This window comes from Sinohyriopsis cumingii, chromosome 6 (assembly GCF_028554795.1).
Source record: "Sinohyriopsis cumingii isolate HCF-2022 chromosome 6, ASM2855479v2, whole genome shotgun sequence".
NCBI classification, from domain to species: domain Eukaryota; kingdom Metazoa; phylum Mollusca; class Bivalvia; order Unionida; family Unionidae; genus Sinohyriopsis; species Sinohyriopsis cumingii.
Window position 1 is genome coordinate 27,623,585 of NC_142966.1, and position 20,603 is coordinate 27,644,187.

The 20,603-nt window shown below is 33.6% G+C and overlaps 1 protein-coding gene across 1 annotated transcript in view; it reads left to right on the top strand.

Annotated features, from left to right (window-relative positions):
• The first annotated feature begins 5,598 nt into the window (after positions 1–5,598).
• Positions 5,599–20,603, top strand: part of LOC149796549 (uncharacterized) — a 99,148-nt gene continuing 84,143 nt past the window's right edge. The window contains exons 1-5 of the mRNA XM_089960626.1: positions 5,599–5,826; positions 9,598–9,798; positions 10,513–10,650; positions 16,141–16,281; positions 20,030–20,170. Of these exons, the coding sequence (XP_089816752.1) occupies positions 16,188–16,281; positions 20,030–20,170 (235 nt within the window). The 5' untranslated portion in view covers positions 5,599–5,826; positions 9,598–9,798; positions 10,513–10,650; positions 16,141–16,187. The remainder of the gene's footprint in view (positions 5,827–9,597; positions 9,799–10,512; positions 10,651–16,140; positions 16,282–20,029; positions 20,171–20,603) is intronic.

Genomic DNA, 20,603 nt, shown 5'->3' on the forward strand with positions numbered 1-20,603 from the left:
TAGTGTGTGTTTCCTACGTTATCTTATTTATAAGTTTTTAGATATTGCCTCTTTAAGTTATTTATTTGTTAAAGATTTTAGAGATTGAATGTTATTTATACTTTATTTAGCAAGAGACCGGAGTCCTATCTGATTACTCGGTTCGTTAAGGACATCTAGGACATCCGATTTTGCGGTTTCCTTAGTTTTTGATATGTGCTTCGTTAGTGAATTATTTATTAATATTTTTATAAAATTGAATGATATGTTATGGGTTTTTATGTGGGAGCTTCTAAATTTATTTAGCTAGTTACTGGGTCTTTGGCTTTTGTGGGAATATCAATTATATTTTGTTCCTAAGTTCTGCTGAGTCTAAGAATTTATTTATATTTTTATATGCTGATTGTTTATTTTTATTAGAGTCCATAGGTAACTCTGGATATGTGTGTGGTGATCCAGTCTCTTTTTGTTTTTTGATAAATATTTTCCTAGCGGGTTGATATTGTTTAGCAACAATTGTTGATAGTGTTTAGCACCTTGGTGTAAAGATACACGCCAATGCGATGTCTGATTGACCGGATCAGGTTTACTGTATGTGCAAATTTGCGTCGATTAAGAAAACATGTCACATGCATGTCACATTTGAGATATTTTGCAACAATAACCAGGGGAACTCTTTGTGCCTTTCGATGTTATTACCACACTTTGGTCCAACAACGATCATAAACAGTATAGGACGCAGCCCCACACATTCTGCTGTAGGCTAACCAGCACAGTCTTCATTGAACTTGCCAACAACCATTTTGTTTTTGTTGCTAAACAGTTCATGACCTTTCGGATACTCGCTGGCTTTAAAAGCATTTACCAGCGATGCCTCACCTATGTCCGCGTACACACCATTGATGATAACCTATCAACAATGTGTCTATGTCCGTGTGTAACATCTTGATGTTATCACCGTACCCAAATTTGATATTTTTTTATAGTAAAACCCATCTATGAGCATCTTCAAAATGTTCAATACAGATGCAGCAGCATAAATTAGGTTTGCAACCTTCAGCCTGTCTGTCTTGCTTTGAACGGCTACAAGTCCGCCGTCAAATATTTTGCATGATTTAAATACTGGGTGCCCAAATAATCGGTTGGGTTTGTCTTGTTCACTGTCATGTTCGTTGCTTTATACCTTTGCTAAAAACAGCTTTGTTCATCAGTTTGAAACAAACTTCTCAAACAGGCGTGTAACCTTTAAACACAGATCCATATTTATTTGTATATAAGGCACCATGGTGAAATCCATGCACCCAGTGGACGTTTCTTACCTGCATTCCTAATCGTAAATTCAACTGCAGGTTTCGTACGTGGACTACATGCTTGTGTTTAGTCCGAAGATCTGCAGCATGTTTGGTGCATTTAGTAAACTTGCTTTTGGATTCGTCTACAGTTGCGCATTGATAAGGGAAAAACTACCCACGAGGCGCCAACAATGTATTATGTCTCACCGGATCTTCATTACGAGTGTTGTGAAGCCCCTATGGATACTCCAGACAGCAAATAAGTATTCATGGCTGATGTTGGTGCTGTACTCATGTGAGTACATATGAAGGTTGCACAGGAAGAGAGTGAATAGGTATGTGTTAAGGAGTTTGATGATAAGACATACAGACAATCAGCGGTCCTTTTAAGGGCCGTCCATATCATTAGAAACAAACATATCGCTAAAATGATTGTTGCCTTGTTTGTATTTGCATATGGTTATTTTCAATATAAAGCGTAGACCCATTCCACCCTTCTTTACTTTGGTGTGTGATAGTGTAATAGTGAATGCCTTGTTATAGTTTTAAAAAAATCAGAACAGGATGCTTAAATAATTACAAGTTAGATCTTACACATTCTCTAGTAAAAACGGACTAGACCATTACACTAAGTTAAAGACAACTAGTGTTGATTTCGTGTTCATTAACAAATAACGATATGCACATGATGGTGGAATCATGAATAAGGGGAGGAAAAAGGATGATTTCACTCATATATGAAAAAGCAGCGAGTAAGTTTAACCCTAGTGAAGAAATAATAATGAGCGGTAGAAAATATAACAGCTTGCAATATCTTGTATAGCTTTAGTTTGCACAATTGGGGGAAATGACAATCAACGCCTGCAAAAAAGACATTAGATTTGTAAATAAACATCAGATAAAAATATCCAAGAATACGTTATTGTATCGAAAAGATAATGATGAAATCGGCGGAATCTTAGAAATTGATTTATAAGTTCCAGTATTGCTTCGTTAGTTTTGTAACTGCTATCCATTACTCCCATTTGCCTAAACTATCTTCCGTAAAATAAACTAAAGGCTAAAACGAGAATAACGCAATCGTCAGTAAATACAGTAATGCTTCTGTTAAAAAAGAAACAGAACTATGTCAAACGTCTTTTACACACATGAAAGATATAAAAGCATTGAAAAGAAGCTACAAACTTGTTGAAGGAAGCTCTTCTTTAGACAAACGGGTAATTCATTTTGTGGAACCTAACTCATACAAATAAAATCAAAGTTAGAATATGTACGTGACAAAAATACATTAAACTTCAAAAGTATATTATATTAAGAGTGGAACTACAACATACTTAGATATACTATTACTAGTTATATAAATTAAGCAATACAACTTGCACAATCAATTTATTCCATGATAATAACTAAATAATGATATCAACCATTTTCCCTGTTTTTAAATGCGATTAATTATTATTTAATCAAGTCGTTATCTATCCAATTTATGTTACTCGTTTTGTTTTCAATAAATGTTGCCCAAATAATGATATTAATTTAAAATAATTAAAATCGTACACATACAGCTTCTTTTAAAGCTAATGAACACCTTCTTCCCTTAAAATTGGTTACACCTCATATTATCGTATTATGAAAATACTTTAAATACATTTATTTATAAACAAAGCAAACCAACATCCAGCTCTCACATATACCAGAAACAACGCACTGGCTCTGCTTGATAAATCATAATTAATCTTATTTGCATCCTGTGGAAAATAACTTAAATTGAGTTCGGAAGATTTATAAACATTGATGTAAATCAAACGACATGCAACCTTTGCTATACAAATTTAAGATGAATATTATATTATGATTGTATATCATACACTAGGTCAGTATATAAAATCATAACCATATTACTGTATTATCCCCACCTTAGGAGAAGGGAAAAATTCATTGGTAAAAACATCGATTGGTCTAAATTAATACATTGCTAAACATTGTGACGATTACTAAGGTGGCGCTCATCAGTTTCTTATTTTGCATAGGGTTAGAATTTTAAAGAAAAAGAATTTCCCCAGGTGTCCTCACTGGTTATACTGGTTATTTAAAACGTACCTTCGATATCTTAGGTATTATTAAAAGACCCTTTAATTCCCTTTATTTTGGTATATGACTGAGAGTTGTAAAATGGGTTATAGAGTATACAGCTGGCCTTACTTCAAATGTGCACCTTTTAAAACCTGCTAGCTCCGCTTGGTCATTTTCACTTCCAGGATTTCAGAGGTAAATTAAAATAAAGAGCCATTAACTTTATTTACACTTTATATATTTGGTAATTAATTCATTGCACATTCAGAAGCTGTTTTTGTCTAGTCTGGCACAATTTATATTCCCGATTTTAATAACTACTAAAGATAGTGTACTTTAGACTAATTCAGGCAGATTTTGTTTAGGACAAGCGAACAGTCATTTTAGTTAGCTGTGTGGTTAGATCATTTACGATCTCTTCAAGTTCACTATCCAAAGCAATTTCAACCACAGTAAACGAAAGTAACATAGAGGTATGCCAATATTCTCTCCACTTCACCTTACACACACCACTTTCTCAAATGTTCATAATATCTGTAGAGCGCCCCTATGTCAACAAGAGAAGCATAAATTGTAGATAAATATTAATAGGTCTGGGAAGAAAATTATCGTACCAGAGTTTTCATTTCCAATATTATCTTATATGATTATTCGTTTATAAAAAAACATGTCATTATGTTCCTGCTTGCTGTTTGTTTCTTGCCGTTCTAGAATATTTATAATGTGTTTGTATCAAGTTATGGTGAGAAGAAGACTTCGTGCTTTGCCAGTAAAGAACTTGAACACTACTGAAGCAAATAATTCAACAATAAATTTAATATTAAACATCACCTGTATATTTTCATATATACATGAAAGTTTCTTGCTATAATTTGATTTCTTTTGAAACATTCGCCGAAATTAACAAGATCAGGGTTGATAAAATTGCTTTAATCGTTTGTGCAGATCAACCAATTGTCTACTAAAATAATCCCTTGTGGACTAATATCTTTTTATTACGTAAGATCTAAATGAATAAACGTGGGGCAGATTCAAAACCATTAAGAAATCTGAGGAAAGAACTCTTATGGAGACGTGTTTTTCTGATCGGTTATCATCATCAATATGTACTGGTGTGACGACAAAGGGAATTCATTCATTTCGTCTCAGAGCATCTAGATGGAATCGACATGGCGCGGTAACGTTGGTCATGACTATTTGAATAAGAAAATTCTTTGAAAAATGATAAAATAGCCTACGGTCAGATGAGTACTTATATGGAGAAAACATGTTTGAATGACGTATTTTGCATTCAGTTGTGAATACTGTGCCTGTATCAAATTGAAATTAACTGGCAACAAATGTTATCATTATTCAACAACACTTTGAGAGATGTTGTCGCCAAACAAATGCAATTCTGCTTGGCATCCTCCGTTCAGGGACATTAAAACAGTGAACATTTATGACATTTTTGGGTGAGGGGGCATTTCGCTATCTGAGATGTTGAGATTAGACCTTTGATACAAGGGTTTACATATGGTTGTATGCTATAGCAAATATGAATCCTATCTAATATGATTACTTCATCGAGGATACAAGAAGTCTCGAACTTTTTTTGCTGTGGTGTATGAATTGTTTAATGGTTTCTGTGTCGACTGTTTTCTTTAAGACACGTTTTGAATCGATACATCTAAATATCTATATCACAGTAAAAAGTGTCATTTATTTGTCATAGTTATCCACATTTTCTCATTTAATTTTGCAATATGTAAACAATCCATATTTGCCTCACCGTGAAATATTTTGCTCATTTTGAATGACTTCCGAAACTGTTCACCGTACTATATCGCTAACAAAGATGAAAATGGGGCAGAGTTATATCGGTAATGTTCTAGTGTTATTATACAAGTGGAACTTATGTTGATTGTAAGAAGTATAAAAAGTCTCTAAATAGTGAATGATAAAATATAAGTTTTGGTTGTTTCGTTGGTACACGCATGACATTTCTCTGCTTGGTTATACAAAATTTTCTATCTGCCTTTCACTTGCATAAAAAAATGAATGAGCAAGTAAAAGTACACCCAAATCCTAAAATCTAGAAATATAATCCCTTATCTTTAGTCGCAAAATAAACTCCACATTATGAACGATGTTGTCGCCATCTCGTGTTATCTGATGACATGTATGAAAGCGCATAACGTGTATACATGTAAGGAAATGTTTGTCCTAGTTACAATTGAATCTAAGCTTGAGTGTTGTCTCTTTCTAGGTATGCGAAATTTCGCTGAACACAAACATGCTGTCCAATCATCAACATTGTTGTACAATCACTTCAATTGGTCCGCTGACAAGGCTGTTGATGGCAACAAAGTTGGAAGATCTTCTCCAGATACCACCCAAACCTGTAGCGCAACAGAAGTCAAGAACGGAAACCATACCTGGGAGGTTGATATTGCCTATCCTGTGCTTGTAAATGCCATCAATGTGTATGGGAGATCTGACGGTAATATATATATATATATATATATATATATATATATATATATATATATATATATATATATATATATATATATATATATATATATATATATATATATATATATATATATTTATATATATATGTGTGTGTGTGTGTGTGTGTGTGTGTGTGTGTGTATGCAGACGACCATGGACAATGATGAAGCTATTGACCATAGTGGCCGTAAATATGGCTTGGGTGTAAAACGTTATGAGAGAGAGAGAGAGAGAGAGAGAGAGAGAGAGAGAGAACAACAGTGTGAAATGCAATATAGATTTAATGATTTGGAACAGGATTGGGAGCACAATCAGACTTTACACTCAAATTCAGATTTTGATTTTACCAGAAAGTTTACCTTTGAACCCTCTTTTCTGAAGACATAATCGGACAAAGACTCTAACGTTTGCGAAAAGTGCTGACATCTTGAAATGGCCATAGATCATTTGACTTTGTTATTGCAAAGTGTAGTTATTAGCAGAGCTTGTTATAACATGTTATAACTACTTTATTCTGCCATTGTGATTACCACAGAGGGTTTGGGAAGCTAAATTGATTAAATGGGTTGAACAAATTAATTAATGATAATGCTCAATCTGGATTTAGGAGTCTTATTTCTCAATTCGACAACAGTTTTACTTCACAATGTGCACCTCCAGAATATCATAGCAAACCAGGCTGTAGATGTGGTTATTTACTGACCTTACAACGTTTGTTTTACACCATCGAAGAGGTGACATAATCTAGATTAAATATGACTGGCATTAAATTAATGCGAATCTTTGCACCAATGTATACGTCTTTCGTTCTGTGTACGAACAGGTCATCAGTGCACTTCCTGCTTTGAATACGACATAGTAACGAGGCAGAAGCGTATTTTGGAGTGTGATAAATATTTAATCGGTTTATTAGTTATACGTTATTGGAAGTTCAAGTCGAATGTAGGTGTTGTGTATTTATTACACAATATGTTTCAGTCATATATGTACTACTTGAAGTAGACTGCTTATCAAGTTGTACAGTCGGAATTATCAAGTCCTAGTAAATGTTTTAGAAGGCTATTGTGATAAATTGAACATCCCCGTCAGTCTTGACAAAACCCAAGTAATGGTTTTACAAAACGGTGACTTTCTGCTGCAATGGAAAATGTGTCATGACATTGGAAATATCTTCAAAACTATATTGTTTATATTGGTTACTTTTTATCGGCATTTCCAGCAGGCTAATGCACCAATCATTCCAAGGACACCCTAAAGAAGCCGACCCGAGGTAGCATGGCTGTGGATAGAATCCTCAACCAATGGATTAAGAATCTGACGCTATGCGAATTGAGTTACCTCTGCTGCCTTTAAATACCTAAATTAGTGACAAACTCATTTACTGGACTCAGATACATCGACATGTAACAAATAAAAAACAAAACACATGAGAGTGAATAAATAAATGAATGATTCACGAGTATAAAGATCCCACAGATGTAAAAACAATGAAATAAATGTAAGATCAAATTTAGCATACATGTCATTTGGTGAATGAAATGGAGAAACAGTTGCAACGTAAATAGATGACGAATAAAGACAGGACATGAACAAACGATCTAAAGCAGGATCAAATTGAAACGATAATTTAAATGTTGCCATTATCAGATCACCCATGCAGGCTGAATACTTCAAATGTTCCTGATGAATTGCTGTATCTGTGAAAGTAACGCATGACTTGTTCATCTACGCAAGTGAAATGTACTAGAAGTTAGTTTTCTACTTTGTACGTCCCATTGACACTTGGACACCATTTGTAATTAGGGAGTTAACACTTGGTGGGCTATGATGTTTATTCCTATTATAAATGTCGTACACATTAAATGTCTTGAAAATAGTTACTGACAGTAAATATAAATGGCTTAAAGGCCATCGTTGTATCCATATATGTAGGTATGATTTTTATCAGTTACCAATACATTTCGCCGTTTTAACGTTCGCATTTTTTTCCCCACGTATTTGTATAACTGTTTGTATCTCTTATGTACGTAGGTTCTGGGAACTAGCATTCCTTTCGGTCGAAATAGTCATGAGTTGTACATATAAATTTATAAAAGATAAATTTAATAATACTTGAAAATATATAGACTTTGTTAATACTATTTCTTTATATTGTATACTGTAATGTTTTTTTTTTATATCCCCATATTCAGGGACTCCTGTTTGAGTTTGTCTATATTATATTCTGTCTTGTTAGTATATTCTCCTATTACATCTGCCCCCCCCACACACACACATATCAACGCTCTACTCCTTTTCCGAGGTATATTGCTTTGACATTTCTGATTCTGTTTTGTTATCAACTCAGTTCATGGCATGTAACCTTAGTACTAGAAAGTTGAGAAGGATATGCATAACTGTACAGATTGAACTGTTTTAACTCTCTACTGCAGTTTTAATATTATACATGATTTGCATGATTCACACCGCTCCGGTGGCCTAGTGGTTAGAGCGCCCGCCTCGGATGTGGGAGGTCGTGAGTTCGATCCCTGGCCGAGTCATATCAAAGACTTACAAAAATGGTACTAACAGCTGCCTCGCTTGGCGCTCGGCATAAAGAGGTTAGTGTTAGGACTGGTCGGCCTGGTGTCAGGATAATGTGACTGGGTGGGACATCATGCTACATGTCTGCGGCATGATGCCCCAGTGCTAGACATCACTATAAACTGTCACACTGCAGACATCGTAGCAATATGACTGAAACATTGCTAAAGCTACGTTAAAAATCCAAATCACACACTCACACATGCATGATTCACAGGTTTGATAGTGAGTTACTAATCGCACACACATACCTAACAAAATCATAAATATTAACCAAGCAACAATTACCAGCTTACATATCCTGTACAATTACGCAAATTATGCTGTAAACATTTTCATACCTTGCTATGTCATTACAAACTTTGAAAGGATATTGCCAACTCTTGTTTGAGGAGGATGCACATCGTAAACTTCCATGTCGGTAGTACCTATGTAGAAATATCGGTGTTATTCATTTCGAAATGAGCAAGTGATATTCTATTGGTTTCATTTATGCTCTTATTTCCAAAATAGCTTCATAAGTATGAGACGAGTTATATTAATAGGTACAAAAGAAATTACCGATGTGCCAAATACCTCTAAACAATCTTTATAACACTTGTTATGTGCAGAGATAAAACATGCGCTCATAAAATATTTATAGGAAATACAATCCGCAATCATAGGGACAATGAGTCCGTCTCTCTTTCAACTGAGCCAACTGATATATATATATATATATATATATATATATATATATATATATATATATATATATATATATATATATATATAACGGAGGAAATACAGAAATATTTGGATCTAGATAAGTTCCTTGTCGCTTGAAGAAACAACTTGCATCCACAAAACAAACACAACATTTACGTAGTTTTCCAGACTCGTCCATGTTTTAATGAAGGAATAAATAATTGAAAACCGATCATAAAATGGCTAAATACAAGTGTATTTTGCGATGCTAAGACCAACATAGTTCTAAAAACTCAAAAGTGGAATGACAGGATCTATAATAGTGTGATGTTAGAATCTTCTGCACAGTTAACCAATTGTATGTATGTATATATATATATATATATATATATATATATATATATATATATATATATATATATATATATATATATATATATATATATATATATATATATGTTTCCTTCTTTTTTTCTTGTTCTTGTAGGTGATCAACTTTCTGGTTTTCAACTATTTATTGGCAATGATTCAAATTCATGGTCATCCGGCCGACCATTAACGGGAATATCCTCAGCCTCAGAATACAATGTACACCGATTTCAAGCTAATTATTCCTTGGTCCGTTTCATCTCAGTGATCAGGATAAACAGCGACATACTTACTCTGTGTGAGATTGAGGTCAATGGTGGTAAGGTATCCCATAAAGTTACAAATAATTTCTTAACTTATAATTTGACTCACTGACGGAACCGAAGATGAACCATCTTAAAATATAACAATCATTTGTGAAACATGAGGGAGAAAAATATAAGATTTACAGATATTATGTCCATTCAAATTTATTCACGTTTTTAATTTCGAAACAAAAGGACTTAGCATATCATTGATTATATTAAGTTCAGAGCTGCCGCAATATAAGATCACACTTTTTTTAAATTCACGGCATACGCAGTTATATGTGACGATTTCTTCAAGTGTGATGTAAGTGCACATTATATAGGTACAATTTGGTTATCTCCATAAATGTAGAATCAAAATGATATTTTTATTGAACATACTGAGCAAAAATTAACTTCAGAATAATTAAGGAAAATGTGATGCATTTAAGCCATAATTGACTACTCTTTATATCACGTTCAATGCAATCGGGACAATGGGGATAGAATTTCATATCCGACTTCGCTGGTTTTCGAAGATGAAAAGGCTGAAAATCGTTGCGATTTCATTCGTTTTTCTTGTTTGCGAAATTTGATGAACGGAGACAACACAGCTAGTTATATATGTTTCTATGTAGCATGTATCTGAGGTCTTAGAATTCTTTAATATTGTTGGAAGGAACTTTATTTTGGGTTAAACTGCATAATGTGCAAATTATTAGCATTAAGTGTACTTCTGCATTTAGAATGCCCTGACGGTGCATACTCTGATTTCTGTAATCAAACATGTGGAAGCTGCTACGAAGGTCACCCATGTAACAAAACTACGGGAGAGTGTCTAGAAGGATGCAACAAGGGATGGAGTGGTGTTCATTGTGACCAAGGTAGTTAGACGTTTTTATTTTAATTGTATTTCATCCGGTAATTTGATGGAGAACCATACCATGACAGTCATTAAATATGCATCTAACGCAGTAAACATCATCTAGAAGAAATACAAGTAAAACGTTGTATGAGTAAATACATGGGTAAACATTTAACAGTGTCTGATATATTTATGTAGATATCACTATATGTAGCAAAAAGGAAAAACATAATGTCGAGAAGAAAAGAAATAATGACTGTGCACAAATAAAACGCTTAAGAAAACAAAATTGGATCTAGAACCCAAACAATGAGGGCTGTTCACTCACATCTACATCTTCGTTTCTGTATCCTGTTCGTAAGTTATCATCAAGTTGCAATTACTAGCAGTTATTATGATCACTGTCATATCATGCAATATTTTAACGAATCTGATTTAAAAAAGCAAACAAAAGCCGAACAAAACAACAGCACAACATACACTATGTGGTGTTAGGTACATAATTATTTGCTAATGTGATATATTTATTGTAAATTGCAATATCCATTATGATCTTCAGTCCTCTAATATCAGCTTTGGTTTTTATATAGTTTTGAAGACAAAGTCATTATTTAATATAACTGCAAACTCAGTATAATCGCTTTTGTAACTGATAAGAAACATCCATAAGAGTGCTTAAATTATATTCGTTTTGAATAAAATGAGTATCTTGTCAAACTATCTGGAGTATTTATTTTTGTAGTCTTGATTTGTTTTCTTTATTACATACGTGGTGGCCATTCAGGAATCAAAATTTAAATTTCTTATGCATATTCAATTGATTCATGCTGAGAGTTGATACTACGAACATGAATATTTGCAAATCACTGACTTTAACAAAGAAAAGAAGAAACCTTTTCGTGGCTGTTTTGGGTTTAACGACCTTTTCAGCGAGTGACAGGCTTTTTATTGCGGCAACTATAACTAGCGGAGGAAGAGCCAGGGAAAACCCTGGTTGGAACTACCGACCACGGAAAGATACTGGCAAGCTTTCTCACATAGCCACACTGGCCAAATTTGAGACTCGAACCCACGAGGACAAAGATAATATGACATTGATTGGTAAAGTCGAACACTTTAGACGAATCTGGCACCCGGGACCCCGAAAGAAGTAGAAACAACTTGAGAGGGAGAGAGTATATACAAACACTATAACTCCGGTATCTTTCAGAGAAGTGCTACGACCTGAAGTATTTGGAAAAGAAATTATAAATTGTACGGTGCTTTACATATGTACTCGTTGGTGTTTGTTTAATCAACAAAACAGTATGAATCAAGAAACATGTGGTTGTCCCAAACAGTGTGCATAACCTTTATGAATAATGTTCCAACATTTTTACGTCTGTTTGCCCATTCGAAGGTATGATGTCATGCATAAACATAGAAAAAATAAAGAACATTATTGCACACAGGTATGCTCATGCGCATACAACTGCAGTTAAATGGACACATATTATATTTAAAACGTTGCAATGAATTAATTAATAACATATGAACAAACATTCTCTGGCCGATATAAATGAAAATAAATACATACGTTTTATTTTCGCTCCCACCAGATAAGGTCAGTATTACTAGGTTGACTATATAAAATGGAGTTCAACACGGACATTATACTCTAGTAACTGTGTATATCAACAGTATATCTGCTGATGTAGTATAAAATTTTAGAGACATCGTACCATGCACACATACAGTAATGTATATAGAAATACAACTAATACCATACAAACCAGACTAAACGTTAGGGAAACCGATATTTCGTTCTAAGAATATTGAACTACAACTATTTCCACATAACGCAGCTAAATTATGAAAACAGTACTCATTTATATTAATGCATTAAGCAAAGGAACGTAAGTAAAGATATATTTTGGTCTCCCCTCTTTAATGTGCAAAACATATTTGTAATTTAACGAGAAAACAATTGTACCTGGGTATTTTCGCTACATTTCACTGTTTAATATATACCTAAGTTGCATAAATCTAAATCCAAGTTATGCAGGCTGCATATACACATGTACCATACTAAACCAGGAACAACAGCTATTATTGCATAAAATAAAATAACAATGAATATATGCATGCCTTAGCTATTAACGGGACATAGTCGCACAAACAGCAACATAGTAATGGTCAGTAATAAAGTTCAAAATGTGTTTCAAATGAAACGCACATATATATTTATGTATGTCTGTAAATATGTATGCATGTATTTATCCTCTGGGCACCATATTTTGCTGGCATATTTGTAGTTCTGAAAGAATTCCTTTTACACTGAGTAATATAAGTAGTTTTCCTAAACCGTGTTTGCATGATAGCGTTATAATGCAGGACAATATGCAAAGTTGAATTGTGCTATATCACAGTCCTTGCCCCTTTCTTCCTATCCCGTTTAGATTTGGGTCATTCTTCGGTCAATAGTAGCATGTATAAGTCTTGCTTTCTAATTCTCACTTTTCAGCTTTTCAATCTTGCTACTGTATATCTCTCTTGCAGGTCTAATATTTTTTCGCAGTCATTGACATTACATTCATGCCATGTTGAAGAACGCTTGTGTGAAAACAGCTCCCTCTGAATATTATTGAAACTTAATAATCATAAGATCAAGACTATTTCAAACATAACAAAAGGATTTATGTTACTTGAAACAGCTTAAAGTAACCATAACCTGTAAATTAGTGAAGATATTTGCACACATTCGTCTTTGAGTATCACGTTTATTATTAATTGGGTGCATTAGTTTGTGTTCTTAGTCAACTTCTTCATTTTCTATACTAATTTCTAAAAGCAAAATGAAACAGTTAAATCATTTTTATTAATTATCTGCAGTGACGTTTTTATCTTGTAATTATTAACTGATTAGAATGATGAATGATAAGCGAAATTTCTACGTAATTAGCTTTTCAAAGAAATTTAAAAATAAAAGAAACTGTTGCAAGGGTTACGATTGATTTTGTCTTGTTCCTTACTTTTTATGTGATGTTAGACATATTAAAAGGTACCATTAGTCTTGATGTTAAATAGTTAGTTAACATTTATCTAAAAGAAACGTATAGTATGCGCTATTCAAGCGTTTTTGTTTCTGGTTTTTGTTTGTAATGTTTTGAATATATTGACTAATCCATTTCCTGTATGTTGGTTTAAGTCCATATTCGTCCAAATCAGCAAATAAATTACCTTTTGCCATCTATGTTCTCAAAAAAGGCGGAGTTAAGCTTGTGCTTGTGAAAATACTAGTCTTTTCCCAGACGAATTAATTATGACGCGAAGTTTCCAACACTAGCATCGAATATTTTTAGTCTTGATTTCGATTCTCCAAGCCGGAGTGTGTCCACTCTTCCTAATAAAATACAATCTGGGCAAGGTAATGGGCGTTTTGTCTTCTGACGTGGCGATAGGTGAATTATGTACAGTGAACTTGGTGAAGCAATCGGAATATAGTAATGTGAAGAGTTTATAGTGTGGATTTACTTGGCACTAAATGCTCATATAAATTAAAAAGGTATTCTCTTTCACTCTCACGTGGATCAGAATATATTTTTTGTTTTCACTCGTCACTGCATCTAACCAAATTCTAGCCCACATTTAGTGCTTACCTTCCATTACAACCGCTTTTGTATTATTAGCTGTATGAAAAGAAAAGTTAAGACATGAAACAAATATTACACAACGATTTGTATGGGCATTTTAGCGTTCGCATGAAATATATCGAACTTTATCCCATTTTGTATGAGTAATGCTTTTTTGTGTGGATGAAATATCATCTTATGCTGTCCCACTTGATATGTGCAATTTTATGGTTGTATTAGTAAACATCACACCATCTTTCTTTGATGTGTAATAGCAAGTTTGTATGAAAAAGGAAAGGTTGTCTCCAAAACTCATAAAGCGTTCAAACAGGGATTGTATGGACGATATTTACTGTTCGTTTCCTATCATTATCTTCAGAATAGAGACAAAAACGTATTTGGATCCAAACACTTATGCTAACACTGTAGTTCGGCAATTGCAAACCATGCTTTATAGTTTTGACAGGTCTTCTAATGTAAGAATGAGTCGTATTTTGAAAATATTTACTAAATCTGATTAATAAAAACCGAAAATGTTTCTGTGAAATTAGGGCACCAAATAGTACATCGACTGTAGAATAGCGACGGTGGCGGAATTTATATTTTAAATAGGTTATTGTGCAACTTTTGTTATATAAATGATGCAAAGAATGATGGAGATGGTGTGTTGTTGGTATTTGAATAGTTTGTTTTTGTGCGCATATAAAATAGCATTTACAAAGGTTATTTTACAAGAACTATAATACTGCAATGTTACGTATCCTGCTTCAAAGTACAAGTTGATATATTAGAAAATATGCACAAGTAATAACTGACATAATGTTTCCTCTGAAAACCTAAGGTTCGTGTCAATTATCGCCCACTAATCACGTACAGGATTATATACGTTCGTATAATTGACGTGGCTGCTCCATACACATTTGGTCGCTAATTATATTCCGTATATACGTCATATATCAATATTTAACTGACCCGAGTGTAACAAAGTTGAGTCAAGTTGAATCTGCAGTCCATTATTAAGGTCGTTATTATCCACGATGTTTCTGTTTGAAACACTGCATTAGGCAACATTGTTTGAGGAAAATGCTAAAACGTATTATTTTATGATAGAAATGGTACGTACTAGGCAGCCTCTGTAAATCCAGGATTGAACTAATTCGTGTTTGAAATAAAAGATTAAATAAGGATCACTATAAAATCCAGATAAAAGAAACAAGTGTTTTACCATTCAATGCGTTATCGTACAAATATACTCTTAGAATGCGAGAAACGAAATAATTGACTACACATACAGTGGTACAACTGCATGTGTTTGAGTTGCTCTCTCAGTAGCCGAACGATTTCCAAAGCTTATGCTATTGACGGATTGCCATTACATTTATTGATTTGTTCTTTTTCACAAGATTATATCACGATTGCATACATTGTAACATTCATTGTGTTTTCATGTCGATATATTTATTCATACTATGAAAAAGTTTTCAATTTATTTTGTTTTATTTGCCGCCGAAATAATAATTGATACAATTTTATATAATGAAATGGAGGTACTCCAGTGTTAAAATCTTCAAGTGTCTATTCTCGTAAATTATATATATATATATATATATATATATATATATATATATATATATATATATATATATATATATATATATATATCTTGTTTTAATCAATCGTAAAAGCTGAGGTTTCTTGTTAGTGAGGGAGACAAAAAGCGAAAGCAGGCAATTGTTGCGTAAGCTAAATTTTACTCTACGGGATAACTTAATAAGAAAGACTGAATTATCAATACGAATGTGTCAAGTATACTTAGCGTCGAGAATATGTCTAAAGTATATGAAAGAAGATCCATATCGTTTCTGAAATGCCTTTTATTCGTACTCCATTTCTCTAAGAATGCGAAAACGGAACATACGGCCTCGGATGCAATGAAACCTGTGGCATGTGTTTGAATGGCAACAGCAGTTGTTCAAGGACAAACGGATTATGCAAGGACGGCTGCGAACCTGGATGGCGGGAAGAAACATGCAAACAAGGTATACCATCTTATGTCATTAAATACAGTAATGCAATTGAACAAGCTGTATTTGAACATCATGTGGATTCCTGTTGTTTCTAATTACAACTAATGAATCAAACTGGTTTTGTCTGTTTATGAGCCCATTTATCCAGGCCTCTCATAGGTTTAACAATCCACTGTACATTAGTTAGCTGTATATGTAAATTTGGTCTGAAACAATCAATTTTTGACTGCAATAAAATCGATCTATTATGATGACGTTTCATGAATATTGTGGTGTTGTCACATAAAGTTTGTTTTCTTTAATGCCATACGATGCTATTCAGACTGCTTACGGCGCAATGATCATTTTATTATATATTCTACATCTTCCGTCGAAAGAGTTTTAGATTCAGCTTGTTCCCTTGTCGGAGAAAGAATCGCATAATTTGCGATATAAGATACATTTTTATTGATTCATAATCACCCAAATGCCACCAATAATATGTTGACCCCTCCAAATCCACCTCCCAATATCATCCTACACGTTTTACCATATTGACCCCTATAACAACTAGTGGTTACAACGTCTGATTTTACATTAATTAAACACAGATAAGGTGTATAAGTGATTAAATTGTTATGCAACCTAGTTTTGGGTTACATTATTTAAACTTTTAAGAAGAGTCGCTCTGGAGAGTGGATGGATCGGTGTCTAGCAAATCACATTATATTAATGTTTTACATGCAGTGTATATTTCACATTCATCCATCTTTAGGAAATACAATGAGTAACAGTGAGTATACAATGTGAGCATATATTATATCGTATACATTGACCTGTGTACTAGATATCTTCTCATTCATTCCCCAGTCCTTCTTCAGTCATCTTCCTCCTGATATCACTGCAACATGCTACCATATGCGCATATCTTAATAATTATTTTGTTTCTAAAAGAAAGAGTAGGGCAAAATCCTGGATAATTTTGATATTTATAAATCCGGCCAGATGGCGACCTATGGATTGAAAAAGAAGACATATCCTGGAAAAAGAGAACGCATGGCAACCCTAACTGGCATTTTGAAACTATAATCTCAATCACCGGGAGGAGGAACAAAGTAATTTGGGCAGGGATGTGCTTGCTATTGTCCCAAAAAGAAAATCAGTCATGAAGGAGAGTATTCCAAATTTCCCGTGCCAATGGTTTCCGTAGTCAGTTGCTACTTTTAGGTAATATTAGTCCAGTCAATAAAAAGAAGCTGATTGTAAAATATTTATTCTAATGCAAACATATACAAGTCAGGGCGTATATAACAAAGAATCTATTTTTACCTCATAATGTGTTGATTAAACAACAAAGCCTCAGCAGTAACCAGAGATAATTATAGCCCCATTCATCTAAACAATGAATCCAATCATGTAGTCAGAAAGGTAGATAACTGAACTATTTATATACCTACTAGCTCATCCCAAACTAATTTGATATAATACTGAACTTCCGATGATTTCTAACTCTGCTGGCCGCGTAGCACGTGCCCAAAGTATATAGGGCGTCGGTTTAGCTGGTTCATTAAGGCTAGACAGCGATACTGTCAATGTAGAAAACCGGTTCGCTCACATTCCTGCAGTGCAAAGACTCGTGCATATTGTTTACAAACAAAATGTCCGATCTTAGTTATACATAGAATTGGAATGATTTTTGTGGAAAGTCAAGATTGAAGAATGTTGTTCTATTTCACTTTTACATATTGTTTTAGGGTACAATTCCCTTTGACATGATATTTAAAACTATTCCGGTTGTATTATCAATCTGTAAAAGTTTGTGAAGGTCTATTTTAGTGGTCCTAAAAGCTGTAGCAATAATTTGTGAGCTTGAATGAATATGACTGTGTCATTAGAGGCTTCAAAATGGTCCATTGGTCGCGATTGGCCACCCAAGCTACCTTTAAATCAGTTTGAATTGAGATATTATTTTTTAACGTTGATAACAAGACGTCTTATACTATTGATACATAAATTTGCAGTGAAATCAAGTATGAGCATGCATCGAGAGTATTATTTGAATTGTGGCACCAATAGGCTCCAACAACGTTAAAATACAATAAAACCTCATAAAATACTATCTATGAATTTAAGAAGAAAAGAACGATGCATGTTAATTGAACAATGTATATGATTTAATTTAGGAGGTAAATTCATTTCAGGTATTAGTTTGCAGTATTCCTTATCAAGATACTATTCTGCGGAAAATTAATCCGAAGAAACAAACCACGCGTTCTGCAATAATGTACAAGGTTTCATTTTGGCAATGACAAGTTATGCAACGAAAATGGATAACGTGCGTTGAGCCTAGTCTGAATATTTGTGATCCCATCCTTATTTACAATAATTATATTTGATTTAATAAATAAGAACTAAAGTGGCAGTTCGGCATTTGAACACCATGCTTTATAGTTTTGACAGGTCTTCTAATGTAAGAATGAGTCGTATTTTGAAAATATTTACTTAATCTAATTAATAAAATCCCAAAATGTTTCTGTGAATTTAGGGCACCAAATAGTACATCGACTGTCGAATAGCGAAGTTGGTGGAATTTATATTTTAAGTAGGGTATTGTGCAACTTCTGTTATAGAACTGATGCAAAGACTGATGGAGATGGTGTGTTGTTGGTATTTGAATAATAGATTGCTTCAGTGCGCAGAGGAAACAACATTTACAAAGGTTATTTTACAAACACTATAATACTGCCGTGTTACGTGTTCTGCTTCAAAGTACAAGTTGATATATTGGCAAATATGTACAAGTAATAATTGACATAATGTTTCCTTTGAAAACCTGAGGTTCGTATCATTTATCGCCCACTAATCACGTACAGGATTATATACGTTCGTATAATTGACGTGGCTGCTCCATAAACATTTGGTCGCTAATTATATTCTGTATATACATCATATATCCATATTTAATTGACCCAAGTGTAACAAAGTTGAGTCAAGTTGAATCTACAGCCCATTATTAAGGTCGTTATTATCCACGATGTTTCTATTTGAAACGCTACATTATGCAACATTGTTTGAGGAAAATGCAATAACGTTTTATTTTATGATAGAAATGCCACAAATATTCTCTAAGAATGCGAGCAAGGAACTAATTGACTACACATAAGTGATACATCTGCATGTGTTTGAGTTGCTCTCACAGTAGCCGAACGATTTGCAAAGCTTATGCTATTGACGGATTGCCATTACATTTATTGTTTTGTTCTTATTCATAAGATTATATCACAACTGCATACAATGTAATTTTCATTGTGTCTTCATGTCGATATATTTATTCATAATATGAAAGAGTTTTCAATTTATTATGTTTTATTTGCCGCGGAAATAATAATTGATACAATTTTAGATAATGAAATGGAGGTACTCCAGTGTAAAAATCTTCAAGTGTCTATTCTCGTAACTTATGTATATTATATATATATATATATATATATATATATATATATATATATATATATATATATATATATATATATATATATATATATATAGTTTTAATCAATCTTTAAAGCTGAGGTTTCTTGTTAGTGAGGGAGATAAAAAGCGAAAGCAGGCAACTGTTACGTAAGCTAAACTTTACTCTACGGGATAACTTAATAAGAAAGACTGAATTATCAATACGAATGTGTCAAGTATACTTAGCGTCGAGAATATGTCTAAAGTATATGAAAGAAGATCCATATCGTTTCTGAAATGCCTTTTATTCGTACTCCATTTGTCTAAGAATGCGAAAACGGAACATATGGCCTCGGATGCAATGAAACCTGTGGCATGTGTTTGAATGGCAACAACAGTTGTTCAAGGACAAACGGATTATGCAAGGACGGCTGCGAACCTGGATGGCGGGAAGAAACATGCAAACAAGGTATACCATCTTATGTCATTAAATACAGTAATGCAATTGAACAAGCTGTATTTGAACATCATGTGGATTCCTGTTGTTTCTAAACACAACTAATGAATCAAACTGGTTTTGTCTGTTTATGAGCCCATTTATCCAGGCCTCTCATAGGTTTAACAATCCACTATACATTAGTTAGCTGTATATGTAAATTTGGTCTGAAACAATCAATGGTTGACTGCAATAAAATCGATCTATTATGATGACGTTTCATGAATATTGTGATGTGTTGTCACATAAAGTTTGTTTTCTTTAATGCCATACGATGCTATTCAGACTGCATACGGCGCAATGATCATTTTAGTGTATATTCTACATCTTCCGTCGAAAGAGTTTTAGATTCAGCTTGTTCCCTTGTCGGAGAAAGAATCGCATAATTTGCGATATAAGATACATT